The 14,788-nt window shown below is 42.4% G+C and overlaps 1 protein-coding gene across 1 annotated transcript in view; it reads right to left on the bottom strand.

Moving 5' to 3' along the window:
• ptprn2 (protein tyrosine phosphatase receptor type N2) overlaps window positions 1-14,788 on the bottom strand; it is a 201,750-nt gene that overhangs the window by 152,287 nt on the left and 34,675 nt on the right. Inside the window, exons 6-9 of the mRNA XM_065954457.1 lie at window positions 11,778-12,150; window positions 9,471-9,803; window positions 8,326-8,366; window positions 5,747-6,168 (exon numbers count right to left, since the gene is read on the bottom strand). Of these exons, the coding sequence (XP_065810529.1) occupies window positions 5,747-6,168; window positions 8,326-8,366; window positions 9,471-9,803; window positions 11,778-12,150 (1,169 nt within the window). The remainder of the gene's footprint in view (window positions 1-5,746; window positions 6,169-8,325; window positions 8,367-9,470; window positions 9,804-11,777; window positions 12,151-14,788) is intronic.

Genomic DNA, 14,788 nt, shown 5'->3' with positions numbered 1-14,788 from the left:
ATGAGAGAAAAACCCAGATAACTACTCACAGTACCTTCTTAGATTTGTTAAATAATTATTTGTTTGTATTTGTTTAAAACAAACTGTCTCAGAAATGTATTTTATCGTTGCACCCATGAAAGTACAGTATGATCTAAAGTGCAAAATTGTGCCTGAACTGAATTCACAGCACCCACAGTGCCCCCTAGTGGAGAGGGGTGTCATTACAATGGAAACAAAAATCGGTCTCTGGATTTCCCTGAATCGATATTGAATTGGGAAAATAATAATTGGAATGCTTTGATGAATCGATTTGTTTTAACCAGGCCTAGTCAATCATGTGTGGCAAAAGTTAAGCATAAAGTCGTGGTCGTGCTTCAACACTCGAGAGGAAACCGTCTGCACTGACAGTTGAAGGAGACGGCGGAGCTGGGTGAAGAGAGAATGGAGACCAGTGAGTGATACGCTAAGCTGCTAACGGCTAACGGCTAATGGTAAAGTGAAAGCAATGCGAACGTTTTGTCCTTTGGTGGACAAATAGAGGAGTTTGACAGCACCAATGAAAGACCAGGAGTCATATATTGAAAGGGTTGAACTGTACTTCACTGCAAATGATGTGGAGGATGAAATACTACAATCCTCATGTTGTTATGAACAACGAGGGCACGCCACAGCACGATCCAATCACTCTTATATCTGAAGAATACCGCCATTGAAATAAGTTTGAAAGTGAAAATCTCAAATCAGGTTCGGCTTTTTGTTGTATTTTATGACATAATGTGTCTGACTGATGGGTGAATCACTTTTCAGGAATCTAAGATTTTTATTTTATTGTATGAGAAGTCACAGCCAGCTGGTGACTCTTTCTGTGCCTCCTCAGGCTGGAGAGCAGACATCATCAGCCCAGCAGCTCCACAGTGTGAGTCAGCATGCTTCACATCTCACACAGGTGATCACGCCACCTGCCACCTGATCCTCAGAGCTGTGGGCCGCACTACGGACCTTAAAGCAGCTTTAACAGTAGCTCTACAGAGCGCTGGCTTTTCTGCTGTTTGGTAGAAGATGTTTCTGACTTTTAGGTCTCGACATAAAAGCGGCACCAGGTTCACTCGCTTGAGGCCTGAACTCCAAGCCTTTGTTTTAATATAATGTATAATAAACACATTTTTTTAAAGAATCTAAAGGAGCATTTTATAACTTTTCAGAAGCTTAAAGGAAATAAAATGTGTTTTTAAGATGCAAATCAGAACTGTACTTGTGCATCATGATTCATATGAGGTGTGTGGGATGCGAGGAAAAAAAAGGGAAAGCATTTAAAGGTTGAGGGGTTAAAATATCCACACGTGTGTGTGTGTGTGTGTGTGTGTGTGTGTGTGTGTGTGTGTGTGTGTGTGTGTGTGTGTGTGTGTGTGTGTGTGTGTGATGTGGAGCAGGTGTTTTCCTCCAGCTGTGATGAATCACCCTGTCTCCCTCCTCCTCCTCCTCTTCCTCCCCCTCATCCTCTTCCTCCTCCTTTTCCTACTATTCCTCCTCCCCCTCCACCTCTTCCTCCTTCTCCTTCTTTCACATGAAAGAAAGTGGACAATGTTTTATATTTAAATGTTGAATTAACCACTTTCTTGTGTCAGTCATGTTGTCAGTCTGTGAAACTTACAGAGAAGCTTTGCATGATTTGAAGCAAAAAAAAAAACCTTTATTTATTTGAGACTGGCGTCTATAAAATCCCTCATTTCAGCCTCAGCCTGCAACAGTTCATTTCAGCTGCTGTCTCTTTAAGACCCGCCTCCCCACGTGCCAACTGTCTTCTGATTGGCCAGGTCTCTGGAAGCCTTTCTGGGGGGCAGAACGCTGCAGGGCTGCCAGGGGAAGGGCTGCTCTCCAGTACTGGGAGAAGAGAGCCAATGAAAGAGGTTTAAACAGCTTACGTAGAGGCTGAATTGTTATTTGGAGTTTTAGAAAGGCTTTATCAGTGGTGGTACTGACAGGTCTTGATTAAAAATCTGGAGTACGCCAAGTCTGAAACCGAGACAAGACCGAGGTTAAGTGCTTTTTATTCAAGAGTCGAGACCTTCACAGAGTGGTGTCTCGAGACCGGTCTTGAGACCTCGAGTACTTCAACACTACTGTAGTGATACCAGCGGTCTAGATTACTTTCTAAAACAACAGTAAAAACTGGTGGATGTAAAGACCCTTCTGGTACAGCAGGAGGTCGTTCTTTGAGGAGCTTCTTGCCCTCTGATCAATTTAAGAGTCTTGAAGTGTCAGGGGTTTTTTTTTTTCTGCGTTTTGGTGGATGCTGCATTTTGCATCTGGAGACATTTGCAAACCGTCAAGGACAACTGTGGTGTTCTCTTGAAGTTCAGTGATCTCACAGAAAATGTCAAGAGACACTTTAAAGAGTGACTGTAAAGGGTAAGAGAGGAATGTGCTGAGGACACTGACGACTGAGGACAACTTGAACTTTTGCTGCTCTTCACCTGTTTTTTGGGGAGAGAAATTCAGCCTCGAAAAACTCTGTTTCATAAAGTTAAAGAATCGTTGTCCTCCTCGCTGCGACACATCCTGTCCTGCTGCCGACATGTTTCAGAGAACAACACCAGCTCAATCACTTTGAAGTGAAATACGGCACCAACATTTTAAGCTAGTCTCATCAATGAAAACTAAACTTTCACGTATTCACAGTTTTTCTTCTCAAAGATCTATTTTTAGCTCGTCATTCGTTCGTCTTCAACGTGGGGAAAAAAGGTCGACATTCATCGTCGAAATCAACACTGAAAATCATACAAGCTAACTAGTAGCATACTAGTTGCTCATTAGCATGTTAAGATCATAAAGGTTAGCTAGTTAATGGTGAATACTGAGACCTTAATTTAGCTTCATGTAAGGTGTTGTCAGTGTTACTTATATTAAAAAAAAGATGTCGTTCAAAGCTCTTCTCAGCTACTAAAAGAGTTAACGTCCGCTCCCCTCAGCAGTGACTGGCCCATTTTAAAAGTTCTGTGTGCTTCACATGTTCCTTTATTCAGGGAAATATCACCAAGAGAACATGAAAATAATGTACATGAATCATGTCCTGGCATCAGCTTCAGCGCAACACCTGGAAATTGTCGCCTCAGAAGACGAGTCAAAATTGGTTTCTCCACCGCCATTAGTAATTTATATATATACATAAATATACTTTATTATCCCTGAGAGAAATTCTGGTTTACACTCTGTTATTTAGAGACTTCTCACACACATAGGAATCACACACATGCACAAACAGGACCTGTGGGCGTGCATTAATGGAGAGATGTCAGAGTGGGGCTGCTACACAGAGCTGTGGGGGGTTCCAGCCTTGCTCAACGGGACCTCGGCAGTACTCTGGAAGTGACTTGGCACCTCTCCAGCCACCAGACCAACTTCCATACTTTGGTGTGAACCAGGACTTGAATCGGTAACCCAAGTCCCTACAGACTGCTGCCACAGACAGATATCAGAAGTCCCGCCCCTCTTTAATTTTGATTGGCCGGTGAAGGAGACGGTTACATTGGTGAGCAGGGCGTTGTTGCAAAAGTTGAACTGTTTCCAACTTAGAGGGCTGTGAGCGCAATGACAAAGAACTGACGCTGAGGATATTTTCAAAAAAGTTTAACTACTTTGGGTCTTGTCCCGAGAACGGGATGTGCCAGTGCATCCGCTCCGGTGGACACAGGCACTAAATGGTTATGCTCTCTTCCTGGATAGCAATCAATCACAGCTTTTCTGTTGTATTGAAGGCAAGTGACAGGATGGGGGGGGGGGCGGCATAAAGGCCTTCAGCCTGAAGTACAGCTGCTGCAGATAAAGTTTGAAAACCCAAACAGCACAGCTCTCGTTTTCTAAAGGTCTTCGATCTCACACTGGAGCAGAGAAATCAATTTTAAAAAATCACTCTGCCCCCGGTGTGACTGAGAATGAAGGAAAAATACAGCCTGCAGTGCCCTCTCGGTTACATCAGACTGTTCAATATAAAAGCAGGTTCACATTCACAAGACGACTAGAGGATTTTGTAATTCCTGCGCTTTCAGTTACAGAAAACATGTTGACAGAAAAATTACGTTTTCTTGGACTGGTACTTATTAAGACTAAAAGAAAAACACATTTCATTTTATAAAATGCTTTGGACGGACAGAACAACAGGAGCAGTTTGAAGAACTTTTTTTGTTAACTTTAAAGTTTTTATTTTTCCGGAGATTGACGCTTGCTGGGAAGAAAAAATGTAGACTCTCTGGCATTTAAATGAAAAGTTTGTCCTTCAGCCTGAATTCATATAGGAAGTCAGCATCCATCCATTATATCCACACCGGCTCTGATCTCGCTGTAAAATGTCAAGGGACAAAAAAAAATAGTAATTGAACAGGCTCCATGCAGAGTGCAAAGGGGAAAACATTACATATAGATTCCCTTATTTAGTTTCTGTTTCTCACAACAGTTGAGTCATTCATGTATATCCTCTGTAATCATGAGCCGCTGTGGACCAATCAGGACCTTTAGCACATGTTTGGAGGGACTGTGGCATATGGGAGGAAGGCAACCGGACACAAGAATAAATGGTAAATGGATTCAAGCTTGTATATTTCTTTTCTAGTATTCTGACTACTTGTTATGTAAAAAGTCCATCAGAAGTAACTAATCCATTCATACACTGCAGAAGACTCATTACACAGGCACACTCGCTGTTGTCATGGAGACCTCGGACTCTGTTGCCATGGCCGATGCAGTTATTGCTATCTCGGATGCTAATCGGGCTACGATTGGGCATTGTGCCCGACTAATGAGGCGATATCGGTCTTAAATTCAGCCTGGCTTCAAGATGAGTTGGTTGACTGTCTAAATTAAGTTGCTGGGATGTTATAACCATGGAGATAAACCAAGATGTGGAACCGATTGAATTAGGGGAGCAAAAAGTTAACTAATCCCATTCATAAATATTCATACTCTTGCCCAAGGACGCATCGGACATGTGGCTGCTGGAGCTGGGAATCGAACCCCTGACTTTCTTTATTGTGAGATTACCAACTCTACCACTGAGCCACAAGCCGCCAGATCACAGGGGAACTACAAGATCACACGGGAATTAAGAGAGCAACATGCCAACGAGATTGGATGCTTTGTTTTGGTGCTGGTTTGACGTAATGGTGATACAGTGATGGTTTAGATCAGGAGTCTGAACATGTTTGATGTGTTTTATTTTGAATTTGAGCTTTTATTTTGTTGATTGCTTTGATGAACTTCCAAAAAATACAGAATGCATCTGATTTGTTGAATACATAGGGAGAACAAAGGAGGGGGTGTGGACTGAAATTTGTGTCTGCTTCATGATACAAACTTTAAAATAAATAAATGAGCTGGCCGAGTGAACATATGAAGGTTTTTTTTGTTGTTGTTGATTAAAAAGTCATGAAACGCACGAGGCTTCTTGAACTGCTTTGATTTCATCCTTTACTTTTTGCAGATCAATAACATTTTAACAGCTGTCCTTGATACTGATTCATACTTGGATTATTAGAGTTTACCTAAATTATATCTGATTATTAACTTTAGCTATAAACTTGTAATAACTTGTATATATTGGGTCATGATCAGGTGGAACAAGTTTCCCTTCACAATTATCAATATCAGATGGCCACTGTAACTGAGCTTTTATTTTGAAAATACCAACATCAATGTCAGACTCATAGATCCAGTATCAGTCTGGTTTTAGTGACCATGATCATCACCTTTGAGTCAGCTGCTTTTTACTCACTCTGTGTCGGTGATGACGTAGCCGAAGACGTCATCGTCAACCTTCTTCCTGCCGGCTTTGACGTCCAGCTGGAGTTCAGGAGCGTGAACCTTCTTCCTGCCAGCTTTGACGTCCAGCTGGAGTTCAGGAGCGTGAATCGTCTTCTTGTGTGGCTCCTCGTACACTAACGAAGCAGGAGGGGGCGCCACCTCCTTGATCCAGCCCCGCACCTCCGACACCTCCTCCACCGACTGGGTGGCGTCCTTCTTCTGCACTGTCACCCCGGCCTCGCTGGTCCGACTCTGGACGTTTTCCAACCCCACCTGGAGGCCTCTGGGCGTCTCCATGGAGGTGTCGCTACGAGCTCTTGCTGACGGAGAGTCGAGCGAGGAAGTTTTGTCCAGGTAGGCAAGAAGTTTGGTGAAGAGGTTCCCGCTCTCAGGCTGGAGAAAAAGAGCCATTGATACTCTCTGTTACTAATTAAATTTAAAAAACAAATTTTCTAACCATCAATTAATTCTTAAAGTCTACCGTTAGAATAGAGGGGTTTATAGGCATGATGAGATACAGGATCAGAGTCTCCCCCCGCCCCTCCTCTCTAGAGTGGATGCTCACTCAGGTCACCATGTGGTGGACTCTGAAGCTTCAGTGTTTATCCAGCTCTGCATGGGTCTGTAAACCTTTCTGTGTTCTAACCTCTCTCCATTTTTCAAAAGCATCTCCAATATTGATCCTAGTTTGAGCACGTTTCTGCTCGTGGAGCTTATTAGAAACATGCAGAGGCTTTTTAGGTCGGGTACAATCACTTCTATCTGAACCACTTCTCTTGACCGCTTCCATCGCTGCAACACCTGTTGACCTGATAACTGCTCTCATACCTGACAAACCGAGGGGTGTCTAAAACGGCCGTGTGGGGGGTCGCCTTAAAAGCGCCTACCTGCTCTGGTCCAAACAAATCCAGAGCATTCAGGAGCAGAATCTAAAGTTAGAAGGAGGACATACTGGCTGCTGCATTGTTGTCATTATGTTTCCTTAATGTCTGATCAGATAGTAAGATACCTTTATCATTTCATTCAGTAGATATCTTGCTGATTGGACCTTTAAAATCAAACACATTTAAAAAAAAAAAAAAAATTACAGACACAGACCACCACCCCTAACAGATAAACCCAGGAGACACACTGACACACATATCCCTTTAACAAACTACTTAATGTGTGTTTTTTAAATTAAAAAGGGGTTAAAGCTCTGCAGACGGTAGATAAAGTTATAAAAGAGATCAGAATAACTTGATGTGATAATAAATGATTTCAATTATAAGACCTTTGGACCAGCCTGTGGGACTAATGAGTTTGTGTTAAACTTCCATAAATTACAGATTCAGACGTTTTGGAGCGGAGTAATGACGCTTTGTTCAATCAGGATCTTTTGTCTTACCGCTCAAAGTGAACTGGTGGGAGTTTTCCTGTTGCTGGCGATCCAGCGTGAGGAAATAATTACCTTAAATCAAAGAACAGCCAAACTGTCAGAGTTCATACTGAAAGGTTTCATAACGTGCTATTATTCCTTTGTAGCTAGCTGCCCGAGCCAGATACTTCAATGAACCTGCTCTAACCAGCCAACAGGAAGCAGGATGATGAATACAAGGAGAAGAACATGGAGAGAGCACACACTTCAAACATCTCTTCAAAGTTTGAAAATCCTTCCTAAATGACCCGTGCAGATACAAACAGCGTAGAGAAAGAGGAAGCGTTACATAAACGATGCTACAGTTTGTTTGTTGCTGGTGAAGACAACCTTTCATTTAACGATGCTGATAGAGGGGGAGGGTCTTTTGTTCCCAAGCGAACATTTTTGAAAATAGTAGCAAGTACAGTATGATTTTGCAAACGTAAGAATCTTAAAATGCTTTTGATTAATTGTTGCTTTGACTCGACATCAACATTAAAGGAGCAGTATGTAACTCTGACACCTAGTGTTTAAAATGGGCACTGCAGTCCAAATGCACTGTGCAGCAGTCGCAGTATATAAACGTCTCTCCCCCTCCTATTGGCTCGAGGTGAATTCTCCAGTGAATATCCTGCAGCTCACTCAGACTTGCTGCAGAAAAAATACTAGGGGGTCCGTCAGGAGAAACTCCGGGTGAAGTCTGAGCGAAACATTCAGCTGTTTACGTTCACACATGCAGCTTCTCTTGGAAATATCAGGAGATTTTCAGGAGATTTCTGCATGTGTGAACGCCCTATGATTTGTATTTGCAGCAGAAAATACAAAAACAATCATCCTTAAACAGCACTAAGTCTCTTGAGAAGATAAGAAAGTATTTTTTTAAAGTCTCATTGTGTACAAAAACCAAAAAACTTTCTGCACAACAGAAATGTAAAAATGCGTCTCTCATTAGAAACCTGAGTTAAATCCCGGCTCAGTCTTTTGTACAGCAGCAGATGTCAAACACAACCTGAAGTTCTTCAGAGAGCCTCAAGGCTGTGGGGTTCATTTCCCTCTTCATTCAGAGTCTTACATAACTCTGAATAATGTCAGCCATCTCGCTGACATTTTAAGGCCTTTTCTTTTTTTAAAACACAAAATTAATTTCTTACCTTGTCCTTCGCACTCTGCTCCTCTGCGCCCGTGTGGCGCTCTGTTTGGAGAGAGAGAGAGGGAATGAAAAGAAGAATCAGAGAGGAAACATTTAGAAACGTCCTTGAATACATTCTTAAAGCCGGTGCTGAGACAGTCGTTCTTTTCTACTAAAACCAGATAAAAAATCTCTGCAGGTTCTTAAAGAATGTCACTCATAGAACGAACCACCAAACTCCTTTAATCTGAAGAGTCCCTCTGCACCTTTAAGAAAAAGCTAAAGACCCAGCTCTTTATGAACACCTACCACCTTCATGATGATGATGATGACCAATGTTTGATGCTGGTTAGAACTTTACCGTCCATGTTGAGCTCTGCCTCTGGTCACTTCCTGTCAGACGATGTGTGTCCAATCACACTTAAAGCTGATCGTCTGCACTTCCTGACATTGTTTACTCTTTTCTAGATCCTCGCTTGGGTTTGGATAAAAGCATCTGCTAAGTGAATTTTAGAATTGGAGAATATGATCTTATGTTAATTAACTTCATAGTATTGTAACCCATTGTATCCTATCTTATCACTTCTTACGTTTATCGTATTGTATCATATCATGCTGCATCATATGGTATGTCTCATCTCACATCTTGTCTTAAATGTTCCTCTTGATCATGTTGTATCTCCTCCAGTCGTCTTGTTTCACATATTTTTTAGGCTCTTCTCCTGTTGCCTAGTCCCATCCTCTATTGTATTGTATCGAATAATATCAAAACCGTCAGCAAGTTCTTTATGATGTCTGCAAGTTCCCATCATGAACTCGTCACAGAGGGAGAGAGGTGAATGTTGTGCTCGGTCTAAGAGCAGAGCTTCTCTCCGCTTCATTGCAAAAATGCGTCACAGAAGGCCGAGAGCAGGTGGTTTTCTTTAAACTGCTGACTGAGCATTTCTTTTACTCGTAGTGTAAATATGTTTAGTGGTCTCAGAGGACTCTGGAGCATTATAAGGGGCTATGTTTCCACTGAACTCAACAGCCAGACTATTTATTTTCACATTGATTTTCATGTTACAGAGCTCCTTCTTTAGTCTACCTACACAGTTATGTGTGTAACGGCTCTTTACTCGATACTGTAATTGTGTAAAAAGCACAAAATGAATTTTGTATAATTACCTTGAAGGGCTGAAGGCGATGTTGAAGTGCTCTCCTGTGGCTTCACTGTCGCAGCATTTTCAAGCAACTTCTCCTCCTCCTCATCCTCATCCTCAGCCGCCACCGCCGCCTCCTCCTCCTCTTCATCGTCCTCCAGACTCCTCTGTTCCTCCTCCAGGTCTCTCGGTGCAGGTCTGACCTGCGCCGGTCCCCCGTTTCGTCCTCGCTCCTTGTCGACCACTTGCAGAGCGTCGGCTATCAGGCTGGACAGCTGGTCCACGTCCTGCTGCGTCAGCTCCTCCACGTCCAGGTGCTGCCTGCCGACGTTCTTCAGGACCTTCTTGATGAAGCGCTCTGAGAGAAATCAGAGGAGAGAGGGTCAGAGAGGATTATATACTGGCTGTAGGGAGAGGATTCCCGTCCTCCCTATCCCCTCCATGGCGGTCTCCACCGGACGAGCAAACTCAGATTTGAATTTGAACTGAACATAGAGATCACCGTATCACCCCTGACATCCCGTTGCTAAGGAAACTCTCCAACACGGCAACATAAACAGAATGATTATTTTCTTATTCATCTTTCTCATACTGTCTCGTCTTATTTTAAAGCATATAATATTGTATCGCCTCGTCTTGTCTGGCAACGCATATCGTAATGTATCGTCTGAAATTTTCTTTTTTAGTTAAGGCCTTCTTTGTTGCCTTTGATATCTTGAAAAAAATATGTTTTTGTGGACTCGTCAGCTGAATGTGGATTATAATGAATGTAGGGACTTGGGTTGGGAATCGGAGGGTGGCCTGTTCAAGTCCCAGTGCTGACCAAACCTGGAAATGGGTCTGGTTGCTGGAGAGATGCCAGCTCACTTCCTGAGCACTGCATTAGTGCATGTCCACAGGATCCAGTTTGTGCATGTGTGTGTGTGTGTAGTAACAAATGTAATTAGATTGTTTTTTGACAAAAATCAGACAAACACGCTTGCTAAGATCTGCGTTTTTTGCATCATATATTTGACCCTTTACATTAAATAACAATAATGTCATTATTTGTACAGCAGTTTTAGAAACAACAAGTGCCAAGTGCTTTGACACTGGCAGAATCACACAGAAGGACAAATCATGAGAAACCTAAACGACTTAACAAAACCTTGAACAAAAACATCTATTTGGAAAAAACACACTCGCTATGTTCAGGAGAGTCATCTGGGTTGTTGTTTTTGTTTTGGAAGTTCATCTTTTTTATTTCTCTATTTTTCCCATCAATGTGTTTTGATTTACTCACAGCTTGTTCCAGTGTTATTTAACTTAGAATAGAAGACGCAGAATAAAACAGATTTTGTTGTTGTCTCGTGGTGATTGTTTTTATTTTCCTGAATTAAATTAAAATGTTCAATTCAATCTTAAAATGTCAAAAATGACGCACTAGCTCCAACACTAACCACATCTTTTCCTGGGAGCTCCTGAGCTCTCATGTCTTGTAGGTTCCCCCCCCAAACCCCCCATTTTGTCCCTATCCTTCTTCCTGCATCTCCCTCTATCCCACTTTCCAACCCGGACACAGTTTCATCAGACATTCATCATGAGTCTGGATCTGCTCAAGGTTTCTGCCTCTGAAAGGAAGTTTTTTCCTCTTCACTGTAACTTTGCTTAATGTTGTTAAGTGCTAAAGATGGATTAAAGACTTTATATGTGATTTTTTGATACAGCAGATGTCGCCCTTGAGCACCAGCATGAAACCAAAACAACTCGCGCTGCATTGTTGTGTTAGCATGCTAATGCTAGCGATCTTTATTATGCTGGTATCTTCACACTGCATGTAAATTTACCTGAAATGAGCGTGATCTAGAAACACAGTTAAGCAGTGAGTACAGTATGTTATTCTTCTTTTCTCTAGTCCCTCAATTAAACAACTTTTATACACGAGGGGAGGAGTCAGCCGGCCGTCCAGGCGATGTAAACAAAGTGAAGATAGGACTCTGAAAACTCTGAAAACATCACAGACAGTGGGACTCGGGTGCTACACCCATTGTAGACAGTCATGACTCACAGAGTTATTTTCAGAGGATATACTTGATTTATATTATATTTAAGAGTGAAAAATCACATATAAAGACTTTAACGTTGGGTCTTCAAAGAGTAAGGTCTTTATCGTGTTTTTTGTAAAGTGTCTCGAGATAACACTTGTTATGAATTCTGCAGTAAAAATAAAGATCGATTGATTTGAAAAGTAAAATCTGAATGATGTGTGTGTATGTGATGGTTGACAGTCAGTGAATGTGCTCTTGACGTCTTGATGTTAAAATTCATCGAGATGCGTCTTTAAATCACGTACCGTCCACAGAAGTCAGGGGGCCTTTGACCGGCGCCTCTTGGGTTCTTCCCGCCTTCAGGGGCCCGGGTTGCAAGGTCTCCGTTTTGAGCCCAGACTCTTCTATTCCGTTGCTGTAAAAAGGCCGCAGGCGGGGCGAGGGGGCCCCCTGCTCGTCAGGACTCGCCCCCCCGCTGTGCAGGGACAGATGCCCTGAGAGATACTGCCTCAGGGTGCCCAGGAGAAGATCGCCGTCGGCCTGCGTGGCGAGGAGCTGGCCGGGTGAGGGTCTCTGTTTCTGCAGAGGGAGGAGGGATGAAAGAGACGACCTCTGAGGGGAAGGCGGGGCCATGGGGCGAAAGAAGTCTGCAGGGATGCCCGACTGGAAACGGTCACTCTGAAAGAATCAAAGAAAGCACATGTAGGTAAAAACCAGGATGTCATTTAGACAAATCAAAAACAAGGAATGAAAAGAAAAATGAAGAGGAAAAATGACTGACTTCAAAGAGTGAGATGTAAAGAATCTAAGGAGGAAGAGTAGAAACACTTAATTTAAATCCCAAAGAACATTCACCTAAAGTGCCTCAAAAATGAAAAAAAAAACATCATGTGATGATGAGTCGTGGTTTTCAGACGTTTAGGAGTCTTGCAGAGAAATGAAGCTCTGAGTGAATTTTCTTCTGGCTCCCTCTGTGACACGAGGCACAATGCCCAATCGTAGCCCGATTAGCATCCGAGGTAGCAACAACAGCGACGGCTAGGGCAACAGCGTCCAAGGTCTCCATGGCAACAGCGAGTGTGCCTGTGTAATGAGTCTTCCTATTTATTATGATTTAGCGGCTAATTAACCTATTATTGGGGATGCAGAGTGAGTGTGTGTGTGTGTGTGTGTGTGTGTGTGTGTGTGAGAGAGAGTGGGAACATTTTCCTTGATATTTGTTTATGAGACTGACATTTTTGGAAAAATTTGCTGGACTGGAGTTTATTAAAACTGAAAGATTTAGTTGAGCTACAGATACTTGTAGTTCTGCTCAGAGCAAATCAGAATCAGAATCTGGGTTTATTGTCAAGTACATTTACACACACAAGGAATTTGACTTGGTGTATTGGTGCTAAACAATTAACAAGGAAATAAAACAGAACTAGCAACAACTTAGTATAAGAAGATATTACAATATATAAAATCAAATTTAAAAATACAGATATTTCAGTTTTAAGAAAATGTAAAAGAACAAAGTTATCAGACTGTATGAAATTGGCAGTTTTAGTGTGTTTTGTGGGATTTCCTTCTTATTTCTGAGGAAGTGAAGACTGAATTGTCAGATTTGTTTTATGTTGGTATTCATTCAGTGACTGGACAGACCATCCAGGTATTTATAGTTTGCTTTTTGAGTAAGGGGGGCAGGCAAAACAAGATTTATTCTTCTCCCTGCTCCTTTCCGTACATGGGATGAAGTGTGAATCGTTTTTATTTTATTTTTTCTGTTGTGTGTGTTTTGACATGTACGGAACAAATAAAAAAAAAAGAAATGAAATACACGTTCACCTCACTCATCCTCCGTCTGTCTGAGTTTTTTGAAAACTTTATTGACAATTGTGAACGCTCTGCCCCCGATTTCACTCGTACAGGATGGGCCCGACAATCAGGGTGTACAGTGTGAGCACGTGGTCGTTTGTCGTTCAGTGTGAGACGACCTTCCACCATGACTTCTAGAGTCCGTCTGGCTTGAGTTTCAGGTATGAAGTTGTGGTTAAAAAAAACATATTTTCATGACGGAGATTGTTGAGACTGTGAGACATAACGCTAAAATCATTCTTATCAAATAAAATGTCAGAAGGAATCCATCCAAAGTATCCATTGCAGGAAACAATACCTGAGTACATGTGGAGTACAGATACAATTTAAAATAAAAAGATAAATCAAATAAAACGTCTTCAGAGAGAACATGTTTGATTTCTCATCTGAGGAGAAAGATAAACTGTAACCGGCATGAAAATGGAGCCCACTTTTAAAAAAAACAACTTATTAATCCATTTATGCAATCATATTAACAGATCCATCAGCTGCAACAAAAGCAAAGAGTCACCGGCGGATCCATTAACGCCCACCTCGGAGCACAGGAACAGAACAAACCTGAATTAGCATAACAAAACCCGACATAAACGCCGACGTTCCCTCGCAGCTGTCATACTTCTTTATGCTGTGTACGTGCGAGGAGGCCTCGTATTTGTCACTGACGGCATCTTTATATTCCTCTGGGGTCACAGTGTTGGTGATGTTTGTACCCCCCCTCACCCCCACCCCGACACCTTTCACTTTTCAGGAGAGAGAAAAAAGCCACAAGCCCCGAGCGTCGCCTGCAGGCTCAACGCCATCCTGCTCCTCTGGTCTCTTGGTTCCCCCCCCCCCACCCCCCGCCATTCAGCCGGGCTCATCGACATGGTGGAGGAGCGCGTCACATGGAGGGTCATTAATTAAAACCAGTGAACTCCTGAACCCTCTACTGGTTTAATTCAGCTCCCAACGGTCATGCTGGGAGAAGACATCAGTTAGGACGGAGAAGCCAGAGCCGGGTGACAACGCAAAGGATGACACCCGACTCCCTGTAGTCAAGGTGTGTGTGTGTGTGTGTGTGTGTGTGTGTGTGTGTGTGTGTGTGTGTGTGTGTGTGTGTGTGCGTGCGCAGAGGCAGGTGGCTGTGAGTGAGGGGAGGGGAGGGGAGGGAGGGGCATTATGTAAATATCAGTTTAAAAAGGAACATCCCACCTGCTTTCTTTCCTCTTTTGAAAAGTGAAGCCAAAGTTTAGTCATATTTCATTCTTCTCGTGTCGTTTACTTTAAAGACTGTCTGAGATTTTGCAACACAAGATCACTTAGAAGTTGTTCACTGTTGGAGTTATCAAGTCAAATATTGGTGTTTTTTTTTTTTTTTAAATTGAAAAGTCAAACCTTTGAATTAAGAAGCAACTTATGGATTTATTTTATTTTGGAGATTTTTATTGCCTTTATTGTAGCGATAGGAAAGTGGATAGAG

Source organism: Labrus bergylta, chromosome 4 (assembly GCF_963930695.1).
Source record: "Labrus bergylta chromosome 4, fLabBer1.1, whole genome shotgun sequence".
Classification (NCBI taxonomy): Eukaryota; Metazoa; Chordata; class Actinopteri; order Labriformes; family Labridae; genus Labrus; species Labrus bergylta.
The sequence above is the reverse complement of the archived record's forward strand: the minus strand, read 5'-3'. Positions and strand labels throughout refer to the sequence as shown.